Source organism: Montipora foliosa, chromosome 4, assembly GCF_036669935.1.
Source record: "Montipora foliosa isolate CH-2021 chromosome 4, ASM3666993v2, whole genome shotgun sequence".
NCBI classification, from domain to species: domain Eukaryota; kingdom Metazoa; phylum Cnidaria; class Anthozoa; order Scleractinia; family Acroporidae; genus Montipora; species Montipora foliosa.
In genome coordinates, this window is record NC_090872.1 from 13,190,597 (window position 1) to 13,203,096 (window position 12,500).

The window sequence follows — 12,500 nt, forward strand, 5'->3', positions numbered from 1 at the left end:
GTCTACCGTGGAGTTAGCTTTTAAGCTGGGATTTGGTTTTTGACTTTAAAGGTCGCGAAGGACATGACCTCCAACTAAAGGCACAAGACGAAAATGAAATCAAGTGAAGGCAGCATGACTTAACAGAATTTTAAATTTACCTTTTCGCGAACTCATGCTGTCATGCTCTCTCGATCGATGTTATCAATCACTATTCAGATTTACGTTAGAGTGGGCACTACAAGTCGCTTGGTCCAAATACACCTGTCAACGGATGAGTAAGGGTGTGTGAAGAGTCGTCCCTCATCGTTTTCGTTTTGTTGCCGTTTTGTTCATTCAGCGTGATCCATTCCATATGAAATCCGGTTACGGAAGAATAATAGAAGGAAGTTTTAGAGGGTTCCTTTTGGTGTTGAGTTTGCAAGGGAAAGATACATGACTCAAAGAGCTTCTCTTTATGATCATTTAAACCAATTCTTTGCCACAGACATGGCGATAATAGACTGAAGTAGCTTTTTTTTTCGACCGGTGAAGTCATTTTAGTGTAGTCTTCGTTCCAGAGTGAAAAAGGAAGCAAAGACTATGACGCGATATCAAGCCAACAAACCTCCGATCGGTTCACAATTTCAATGATGTCAGTCAGACAGGTATTGAGGATGAAGAGAATCATCAGCTCAGGAGGTGTGATCTTAAGATAACACCACATTCTAATTACAACCCAACAAAGAAATCCATGGTACTAGTGAATTAAAGGGTTAAATGGTTGGAACTTATGAGTGACATACCCGGATGAAATTTGATTCTCTGGGTGAGTGTATTTCGAGGGAAGGACTGATATTTTGACAAACTATACGGAAGTCAGCTTTAGAGTCAAGCCTTTGATGCTGAAGACGACTTTCGTTAATTTTGTCAGTAACAAACGAAATTCACTCTCCAGTGGGCTATGGCGTGCGCACGCACGCACGCACGCACTCCTTCGAGTCGAGATTTCTCGCTCCTGTCGTGCGGCAAAAAAGGCCGGTTGCTCGTGGTGTGGGTTTTTAAAAACATTTCATTCTAAAGTTGGTAAAAAAAACGAAAATATTTTACCGTTTAACACTATACAAAGGTCGCATCATTCCTATCTGTACTTGCCACTGCGTAAAATTAACTGTACAGGCCAAAGATCCCATTATTTTTGTACAAATACCGAATATGTAAATGGGAATTGTATACAGAATTAAACTAACATTACTGGTACTATTGTTGACGATAACATTGTCAACCTGTTTTTTTTTCTATCTCATGCTTGGTGTAAGGACGTTCAATGTGTTTGTTCTTAGGGGGTAATTGCTGAAAGTACGCATATCTCGAAAATTAACCCGCCAGCCACCCTGCGAGCAGAGCCTCTCTAGAACTCAACAGAGGGCGAACAAGAGTGGCTCTGCAGAAATCGTGTGAATGCAAATTCTGGGCTAGTCACTCTGGTCAAACCAGTTTAGGCAGCGCGCGCATCATATTTCTGACAAGGCCAAGGTCAAAATCGAGCCTTTAGTACGAAAATCAATATACCGTCTAGGAGTGCGATCGAGTCTTGGCCTGGGTTTGAAACTGTCACTAAGCAACGGCTTGCGCATGCTCAATAAAGACTTGACACGGTTTCTGCAGAGTCCTTTCTTTCTCGTCGAGTTAGAAAGGCTCTGCTGGCATGGCGTGTGCCAGCGTGCGTTTGCAACTTCGTAAACTCGGCTTCAAGAGCCACAAGTACAATAGTATTTCTGCGTTGGCGTGTGCTGTAACGTTGTCAATTTTAAAATTCGGAGGTGATGACAGAGTAAGGAATCGTTTCATGATGTTGGCTTCTTTAAGGGACTGGGAACTCACTTTTCTCTACACGGGTTTCATTAGAAGCCGGACACCAGCGGTATACCGTCGTAAGCTTTTATAGCTTGTGCAAGCATTTCAAAAAGTGGCACTGCTAGCATAATCGGTATATATTGATAAGCCCGAGACCATTTTTGTTCAATGCTTTAACCGCATTCGCGGTTAGGTAACGAGAGAGAGAGCCTCCCTGGAAGGCTGGCAGTCTGGCACGAGATGACGGGACCGGAAGTTGTTGGATGGTGTTGGTCCCAGTACCTCTCATTTGCAAGTTTGCAAAATGGCGTCAGCCATGTCACCCGATAACTTGCCCCGAGAGACCATACCAGAACCGGCAAACATAGCCAGAGACCGTTGCCTTAAGACAAAGAAAGCAATTGCAAAATACAATAAAAGACTGAGGAGCTTGTGACTCCAAAACTGTATTGCTACACGATCGTGATACGGTTTTTTGACTTTCTTCGTTCATTTTGCAAAAGGAATCATTTTAAAACGAGCATAATTTGGGCCACAAATGGGCACTGCTAGTCGCCTTATATGCTACTTTTACTAGTTTGATCTATAAAAGCCTATACTGTCGTTTATGTTGTCAGAAAATTGCTTTTCACTGCTGGCTACTCTGCCTTGATTTTCGCTCAAACCCTTGTAAAAGACAAGAGTGACCGCCGCCTACATTGATAAGCCCAGGTATCTACTTCAAAAGTTATTGAAACCCCGTACACCATTTCTGGACCTATAGAATGTTTTCCCCTCACGTGATCAGTAACCTTGCTTTTCCACCGAAACAAAAGAAAACGTTTGCATGATAATGGGGCTCAATCCCCGGAGGTTGAGTTGGGAACACCATTATGGCCGCCATTCCCTTGTTTAGGAATTCCAAAATGGCCGCCGTGACGTCACGTGAAAACACTCTACATGTATTGCCAGATCCTCTTGTTCAACAGCCGGGCCCGGTTGTTTAAAAGCCGATTAAGGCTAATCCAAGATTAAAAATTAACCAAAGAGTATATTTCTCTACTCCCAAATGCTGTTCAACGCTGATATTCGGCAAAACTTTAAAATAGAGGAATTCAATCTTGAAAAACAAAAGTAACCAAACGAAACTTTCACCAAAAAGTTGAAAACATTAAACAAACATTTACTCTAATCCTGGATTAAGTTAATCGGCTTTCGAACAACCAGGCCCCGATTAACGCTAATCCCAGATTAAAACTTAACAAAAGAATTTATTTCTCCGCTCTCAAATTTCATTAGAAGAAGTCAATCTTAAAAAACAAAAATAAGCAAAAGCGACTTTCACCAAAAAGTAGAAAACATGAAACAAAAGTTAACACTAATCCTGGATTAAGTTAATCGGCCTTCGAACAACCGGGCCCTGGTCTTTAAAGTGTTTTTGAAAAAAGAGAGAACGCACTCAAAGAACTGAGAGTTTTTAAAACCCCTTTAATGGTCAATAAAATATCAACAAATACACACACTTATCAAGAATCCGGCTTCAAGAGCCTTACTAGTGGAAGCAAAACACTAAGTTCGCTTTGATCAACGTAAAAATCATCATAATCTTCGTATTTTATTTTGTTCTTCAAGTTTTTCATGGCGGTGTCAGGCGGTTTTCTCTCTATTAACGTTGCCATGTCTCATCCTGACACTTGATAAATTTTCGGCATCTACTGTTTCAAAGCTTCGAGCCATTTTCCTACAAAACAGCATCTCAGTAACTTTGTCAGGCTGGTAGTTACATCGTGTTCATTGTAATTAGGCTGATTTCGATTGCTAGCAAAAACTGGGTTCACGATCACTTTGGTACCAGGAACACCAGCTCCATGGCGGTGAGAAAGGATCAGACGAACTGTGGAAACACACTGCAAACATTCTCTCCCACATCATCATCGGCATAATCACCAGACCAGAGTCGAAAGCTCAAGTTTTATTTCTTATTGGTGTAGATTTAGTAATGCTACTATGACCAAAAAGTCAATTCTTTTCCTTTGGATTTCAAAGCTATGTTACCTAAACCCTAAGTGATCCAAGTTTCAAGCCTTGATTTCAAAATTTTAACTGGAATTCTTTACTTAATGGTCCGCCATTACTATCTTGAGAGAACTGGATCGAGGAGAAAATAACGTCAAAGACTCGCAAGTTTAAGAATGTAACGAGTGTGTACGCTGCTGAATCAATATCCAGCACGGGAGTTTCGGCATACATATAGAAAGCTGCATTCACACGCTGAAACTTTAAGCTAGTGAGTAAATGACGTTACATTTCCTTACATTCGACCCCAACCCCCTGAGGACCAATCGGTCAGTTTTGAACATGAGTAATGGCCGACCGTGAAATTCAAAACTTACACTCAACCAAACACACTTTCAAAATCCGAAGGAAAAAAAAAGGGAACTTTAAGAATATTTATGATTTTTATTTTATCAGTCATCATCACCTTTACCACTATCACTGTTGTACGTCATCAATGATCATCACCATTATTTCGTAAGTTCTTTATAATTATCTTCATGTCTCTTCTCTTCCATTGGCTTTTATTTGTCAATCTGGACGAAATTTTTAACTCTTATACTGGATGAAAGGCTTGGCTTCTCACAATGGCATCGACCGTTTTCAAGAGGGCATTGATCGGAGAAGTGCAAAGGCCTGTTATTCTTCTGGGCAAGCTTCATAAGGAACTCCAGTAAGCTCACAACTGATTTTCCACAGTCGCTTTTGAAAATCCTCTTGGTAAGACTCGTCATTGGACTTCGACGGGGATGAATTCACAAAATAGCGTCCTCCAACACCTTCCAACTCGGGGGACAGAGCCACGTAAAGGCTGTTGTCTGCTCCTTGCGATGGAGTCTACAGCAAAATAGGTTAGGCTATAAGAAAGCCAACATGGTTTCGTGCTACTATGGTATGTAGCATAAAAACTTAGAATTCAAAGAACCAAAACGACTTCTGACTTCTACATTTAGTAAATTTTCCAAACCAAAGTTGCATTGAACTATGTCCGACTGTCAACCTGGCCCCGGTTGTGCAAAAGGTGGATAACGCTATACACCGAATAAATCACTATCCATTGGATAACGCAATTGGTTTCGCTATTACTTATCCACTGGATAGTGATTTATCCGGCGGATAGCGCTATCCATCGTTTGAACAACTGGGGCCTGGTTGGAGTCTGAACCTCAAATTATAAACAACTTATTTATCATATGACCCGTAAGGCCCCGCTCTCTCTTCCATTGTAAGCTATGGAGAAAATCCCCACACAAGGTCCTCTCCTCAACAACCAGCATTTGATTTGCGTTAATTTGTTGATTTCAGTTTACAGTGTCCCCAATTAGTTCATCGACGCTAGAAGACAAGACACTTAAATAAAGCTCCTTTCCTTTCCTTTCTAATCGAGACGAGCTGAGACGAGAATGGTCAAGGCACGTTTACACTACAGAAAAATTTGGGTCTGGACCCGTCAAAAAAGCGGTACGGACCCATAACTTGTGTGAAGAAATACTGGAAAGGCCGTTTACACGACAGAGAAATTTGGGTCCGGACCCGCCAAAAAAGCGGTACGGAACCATAACTTTTGTAAAGAAACACTGGAGTTTCTACAGGGCCATAGGCGCCGTAGTGTAAATGCGCCTTAATTAAGGGATGAGAGGGGCCCATATGGCGACAAATTTGAACGTTTTACGAGGACTTTGCGAGAGCTCGGGTTTCGTTTTAAGCCGCAGAACCTCTGCCTAAGATGAAGCCTTGATTCTTCATGTGAGGAAACAAAAACATGATGACCACAAAAACCAGTACGACTTGATATGACTTGCTTTGAATTCTGAACGGTGACAACATTTAGTGCTCTGGCGTCAAAAACACTTGTCATTGAAATGACGTCTTGATTATTAAAACTGTATCATGCAGACATGATCTATTTTCAATACAGTGGTTTTCAAATGAGTGTCGTAAAACCAAAACCAAAGTAATTACTTGGCCAATCAGAAAGGACGGAGACAATCAAGAAGACCAATCAAAACTTGAAGTAATTACACGAAGCCGACACAAAGCGCGGGAAAATGTGCACGCGCGAGCCACGGGCTAGCCACGATTGGGTTTGGTTTCACTTCTGATTGGTTGAAAAAGTGGCGCGAGAACTTTGAACCAATCACTGAGTGAAGTAATGCAAAACCAAACTAACTCGCTAATTACTTTCGAAACTCAATTGAAAACCGCTCTAATTGCGCATTCGTTTTAGTAAAGAAGTCATATTAATCATTCATTCCGTCTCTTGTTTTCAAAAAATATCCATGATGAACATGGAAAATTTAAAAAAAAAAAAGAAACAAATACTTTCTCAAAGACGTCACGAAAAATTACCTTGAATAAAAGGGATGCCAAGGAATTCTGCGGGATTCTTAGAAACCAAGGTAGGCCTTGAAACAACTCTGTGTTGGCTACTCCTGGGTGGACAGCATTTGCTGTAACGGGACTGTCTTTCTCCTTCAGACGCCTATTCAGCTCATAAGTGAACAAAACATTGGCCAGTTTGCTTTGGTTGTAAGCCGCAAAAGCCGAGTAGTACTTCCTGTAAAAAAGAGAACACCCTTTTAGTGGCTTTAGTGGAGTTTTAGGGGAAATGTCATTTGCCGAGAAGGCGAGACTATTCAATGCCTTTTCAATAATGCAATCGTTATTTCCATGACTTTTTAATTTAAATGACAAACAACGACCACAGTTCCCCATCAAAGAAGAAGAAGAAGAAGAAGAAGAAGAAGAAGAAGAAGAAGAAGAAGAAGAAGTACACAATCGCTGTATTCTGGCGGTTCCCGTCTGGCCTCAATTGCCTGCTCTTCCCTTTCCAATCGTGAAAACGAGACTAAGGTCTAGATTGTGGTTTGATGCTAGCAACTTCGCAAAATTTCAACACTCCTTCATGGTGCCTTCATCCTGGGTGAACTGGCAACAAGGGTCCTTTTAAATGCATAAGGAGCAACCTTTTTGTTTATTTAAAGGTTTTTGTTTTTTCTTGTCACGGTCCTTTTTCTTAAAAACTGTGCCGCAGGACGAGGCAAGAACAATGAAAGCACCTGCATGGTAAGAAAATAGCTGGCAAATGATCTTTCTTTGGATGCTTTGAAAATTAATTTTGCTGTCTCCCCTTCAGATTCATCCCAAACACTTTATGGTCTTTTAATTCACACACCGATTCCAAACAGACAAACCCTTTAAAGGACGAAGACATCATTTCCAAAATCTCTTTGATAAATACTGATCTATTAAATGGGTCAACTGAGGTAATCATACTCGCTGTTGAGATCATCAAAGTTCATAGTTCCTTGCAGATGAAGCCCTGAGGACAACGTCAGAATTCTGGAATATTTTTCTTTTGAAGCCGATCTGTCAACAGAACACTCAAAATTACTTTTTACAAATTTAAAGTGGACTGCGCAACAGTCTTTCTTCTCTCTCTAAAAAGAACAGGAGGCTACAAGGAGCCTTTGCCTTGTATTGTACACACGGGCAGGGAAGTCGTATCTGATCTTGTGCATGCCTTGACATAAATCAGATTTTTTTCCCTTCCAGAAAAAGACAAAAAAAGTAGGCTCTGCCTACTTTATAAAAACACTCTTGAAAGTCTGGGAGAACTCGAAAAAGCTGTGGAAACACTCGCCTGTGGCTCGTGTTCCCACAGCATTTCTTGTTCTCCCACACTTTCATTCGAGTTTCTATAACTCGATAGAAACACGGTACATGTTTTCTATTTCTTAAATAATAACTGGGGACGCGGAAAGGGGGTGGCTGGAGGGGAGGGGGTGCCTATGGCTTGCATTAAGGTTTGTGCACAAGGACTTCTCAAGGAGTTTCACAATTGGCCCCAATCAAAGCCACAGATATACAGTCCAGAAGACTGCTGTACATAAAGAGACTTGACTCTTTGTACAGGGCAACTTAAAGGAAAAGGTAAATACACCTACAGGAAAGTGAGGAATGAAACGTTTTGATGATGGTAATGATCATGATACCGTAGATCAGTGAAAGCTTGCATTGAAATTTTCAAAAGCAGCTCAAACCCCTCACTCAAACAGTTTATTAATTTATTTTCTCGAATGAAAACTAAACTATTTCTGCTTAGGCAAATAGAGATAAAAGCTAGTGAAAAACAATGAATGGTGCACTGCCATGATACACTTGCCAACAAAAAAGGCAAAAACAAAAGCATGTGCTAACAATCCTCTTGTCCTCCTACCTGATTAATGCATCCAAGAGCATGTTAGTCAGAACAAAATGTCCAAGATGATTGATTCCAAATTGCAGCTCAAAGCCATCTTTAGTTTTCCCATATGGTGGAAGCATTATTCCTGCATTGTTTATAAGGATATGCAGTGGAAGGTTTTTTGAACTGAAGCTCTTTGCAAATTTACGAACAGAGTCAAGGCTTCCAAGATCAAGTTCCATAAATTCAACTGAAAGAAAGATACAGTAAGTAATAAATAAGGGAAATGAAGGGAAGAGAGCCTCTGTTTAAGACATCTTTCGCCCTTAAAAAGTTAAAACATATGCATGAATGCATTCCTATGTGCATAATTTGTACCTTTGGAAGAAGGAAATTCTTCCTTAACTTTGTCAATAGCTTCTCCTGCTGACTTCCCATCCCTGCAAGCTATGTCATAAGAATAAATTCATCCCTTTAATCACATGAAGTGACAAACAATCAACAAAAATAAAGTATATAATATTTCTTTAAATATTATAGATGCCATTCTTTAAATTGAAATCGAATATTTAAAAAGTTAAATGTATATTACGGGTAGCCAATAAAAATACCATATAAAGTTAAATATCACATACTGTTGTTCGAGATACTCGCAGGGTAGAAGTTTCAACATTCCCCCAAGTACATGTATTGTTGAATGTAATAAATATATGAAGGTAAATATTAAGTGGGTCCCTGAGACAGTATTTCCAGTAATCAGGAAAATCAAAGATAAATTGACCTTCTCCTTAACTTTTAATATGACACTTTGTTTACAGTATGGGAATTACATTTTGAAAGGCCTAACCGATTCAATTTGTAAGTAATCGATACTTAACCGTAATAATAAAAACATTGAGGGGTATCCTAGAGCTGATTTCACTGTAAGTATATCAGTGCATAAATATTTATATGCAGTGTTTTATCACGTAAGATTCACCAAAATTTGTCCAATGTTTCAATGAGACAACAGATCAAACAAGCAATGCACTTGTGTCTATAGCTTCCAGACATTAAACATAAAGTGTGTGCATACATGTATGTATTTACCTGTTGTTTAATGCAGTGTCATTTGAAACAAAATGATACAGACCATTTTACAGTTGTGTGCTTGGTGACCTGGCCTATGAATGCAAGTGAGGCTGGAGTTGACCTTGTTTTGATAGAAATCTCACTGCTTTTCTTACGTAAATTCTTACTAATTAGCACGACAACATCATAAGCATAAGAAAAGATGGGAGGTCTGCATAAGGTCAACACTAGCCTCACTTTCATTTAAAGGCCAGGTAACTAAGCACACATCTGTAAAGAGGTCTATTCGCCCGTTGTATTTAAATTGCGAATTTTTCCAGTACAGTTTAACCTTGATAATGGGGTCATGTCTGACTCCGAAACGTCGGATAGTGTTGTTACTTTTTATTCTTAATACATTTTCTAAATCGATCCTTCTTAAAATTCTAATAAGTGTTTTTTATTTTAAGGGAAATGTCAGCAAGAGGCAAAGGATGTGGGAAACGAATATTTACTGAACATAAACAACAAGGAGGATTCACATGCCGTTCTTAATATATGTGGGGGCTCCCAGTAAGCCCCTGATGCAAACAATGTATTTCTATGAATTAGCACTTCCCATATATAACACTAAACTTGTACATTGTTTCTAACTTCTTTTTGCCAGTGCATACCAAAACTGGTCATAATCATGTGTTCATTAATGCTTCAAATGAAAAACTAAAAGTAAAAACATACCTATAATGACTCTCACATTAGCCTTGCAGAGACCTTTGACAGTTTCAAGACCAATACCTCTGTTTCCTCCAGTAATTATTGCAACCTGTCCCTCGCAGTTAGGGAACTCTGCAGGAAAAGGCCAAGTTATTAATATTTAGCATGTTAATGGCCACGCTCTGGGCAGATACTATAAATGACAGCATCAATTTAATGAATTGAACTTTAACCAAATAAAAACATGTTAAGTTGATCGTCATTTGTCGCCGCATTGAACAAAGTTTGCCCTTTCTGTGATGAACGTGTAATAGGCAATTTGTGCCTTGTAAAATTAAGGATTACCTTCACTTGTATTTTCAAAGTTCTCCAAATTGCCCTCGCTGCTTCTCCACTCAGGCAATTTTGTGAAAACTTTGAAAGTACACGTAAAATTTAACCTTTATCGCCCTTGGGCCCATGCGATTACATATCAGGAAGATATCTGTTCACAAACATTGCTTTTGCTATTCAAATGTGCCAACCATAGGAACAAAAGACCCTTTGTTTCAACATGCAACGACACTCTGGTTGGCAAATTAATGACAATTAGGTGACGTCAACAATATCTTTCCTATACTGAAAATCAAGAATTCTGTTAGTATAGGAAATCACATGTCGAGTGCAAATTTTCGAGTAAATTTTCAAGTAAATTTTTTCAAAGACGACCAAATTGCATGAGAAAAATCATATGATTGCTTATTAATAATATACACGAAAACATTCGAGATGGTTAAGCAGAAGAAATGCAAGCGTATCACGCAATCAGGGAAAAATTGCACAATAAATTGTGCCATCCAGGGTGCATGCTTGATTTAAAAACAAAAGATTGGATTGGTTCTGACAAAACCCTATTGTTTGATAGGCAATCAGGGAGTTGACTGTAGTAATATCAAATTGCACGCTCAAAGAGATTAATAAGTCACGTATTGTGACCTTTAAGTAATGCTACATTAGGTCACGCTTTCTTGGCTTCGAAACTGAGACCCGGTTAACGTTTATCGGTACTGTTAGGGAATACTGTTCTCAAAACAAAGCTCAATTTAATATATCTGCAAAACAGCAAAAAAAAGAGTTGAAAAAACGGATTCTAAAAGTTTACCCCCCTCAATTCTACTGTATTAAAAAAAACACCCCCCACCCCATTTCCCTTGGTTTTGAACATTTCCCCCCCCCCCCCCCCCTTCCCCCCAATCTAAACACCGGCCCCCAAGCCATAAATGACGAACAGTCCCTTAACACGGAACTAAGATCGATTCCTTTTTCCGCGATAAGTTGTCTTCACGGATTTCAAAATTTGCAAAACATGAAAACTTGCCGCGCTCGTGTGAACAAACAATCATTGGCATTTCCGAATTCATCGGGTAAACTGAAGAAAAAATAAAACGACGAAATTTTAATTTTTAATTTAATTTCTTTGATTCGGGGTATGCCTTTAATAAGCCATATTCAGCCTTTGACCTAAGGGTGGTACTCTATAGACTTTGTACAAAATGAACACAAGCGAAAAGGAGTAGTTTTTGGTAAGATTAAAGGTTACTATTTACATTTCTTCCAACATTTCAAACTTACGCCTTCCTGAGCTCTAGTGTGTAAAAAATATTCGGGCAGTTTTCCTAAAAGCTGAGCTGTTCGGGCAGTTTTCGTAAAAGCTGACTCCCTTTCATTTACCACGCTTCAGGGAAGACATTTAATAGCTTTCACGGCATTGGGTCGTACTTAGCGAGAAGGTGATATCTGTCGCGGAGGAAGAGGAAAAAGAATATAGAGGAAATATCAGCGTACCTTCGAAGGCCTTATGTTTGGTGAAAAATTGTGTTACGACTTCCATTCCTCCGCCAAACATGTAGGAGAGCACTGACATAGCCATGGCGAACGACTATGAAATCGACTGCAAGTGAAAGAGTTCGTAGTCTCAAACAGTCGGATTACACGTGACATGTGTGACAGGTGTCAATATCAGTACTGTTGTCACGCTATTTGCCGGTGATGTCATGCATGTTGGTGCATGTAAGTTGTAGTTTACGGTGGCTCACACTAGTGCACTCCGAATTCTAAAAGCTCAGTGCAAATTCTGAAAGTGCACTCCCATTTCTAAAAGTTCTTAACTGCTGAAACCCTGCCACTCCAAAAGTGTTCTTGAAAAGTGTGGCTACGCGGCTACGCAGACACGTTGAGAGTGAAAACCAACGACGCCGGTGGCTACGCGGCTATGCAGAGAACCTTCAAGAAAATAGCGCTCCTCTAAGCACTCATTTCAGTGATCCGGCCTAAACGTTCTTTAAAATCTTACCTTTCAATTTATATTCATAATTGCGGTTCGGTTAACTACACTTTTTACGAGATCGTATATAGCACTCCTTTACTGATTACACGTAAGCCCAAGCGCTCGTTTCAGTGATTAATCGTAAACACTCTTTTAAAATTTTAGATTTCATTTTACGGTCCGGTTAACTACACTTTTTACGAGATGGTGTGAAGCTAGTAACATATTACTTACTAACATATTCCTTGAGGGAGGGGGTAGTATTGACCGCTGCGTAGCCGCGTAGCCTTCTGACGGAGTATTCAGCAGTTATTCCAAGAGTTCAGTTCGAATTCCGAAAGCTCACTCCAAATTCCAAACGCTCAGTCCGAATTCCGTATTCCGAATAAGCTCACT

The 12,500-nt window shown here is 39.7% G+C and overlaps 2 protein-coding genes across 16 annotated transcripts in view; one reads left to right on the forward strand and one right to left on the reverse strand.

The window, feature by feature from the left end:
• LOC137999913 (protein inturned-like) overlaps positions 1-1,233 on the forward strand; it is a 37,476-nt gene extending 36,243 nt beyond the window's left edge. For all 15 annotated transcript variants that reach the window (XM_068845887.1, XM_068845885.1, XM_068845896.1 and 12 more), the window contains one exon: positions 1-1,233. This exon is cut by the window's left edge and continues 63 nt beyond it. In XM_068845887.1, the coding sequence (XP_068701988.1) occupies positions 1-43 (43 nt within the window). In that variant the 3' untranslated portion in view covers positions 44-1,233.
• Positions 1,234-3,262: 2,029 nt separating this feature from the next.
• Positions 3,263-11,786, reverse strand: LOC137999915 (dehydrogenase/reductase SDR family member on chromosome X-like). Its single transcript, XM_068845900.1, has 7 exons — positions 11,624-11,786; positions 9,824-9,931; positions 8,414-8,482; positions 8,069-8,285; positions 7,126-7,218; positions 6,199-6,406; positions 3,263-4,686 (listed from the first exon to the last, which is right to left on the reverse strand). Exons 1-7 carry the CDS (start codon positions 11,706-11,708, stop codon positions 4,489-4,491), a joined length of 978 nt encoding a protein of 325 aa, XP_068702001.1. The 5' UTR covers positions 11,709-11,786; the 3' UTR covers positions 3,263-4,488.
• Between the last annotated feature and the right edge of the window lie 714 nt (positions 11,787-12,500).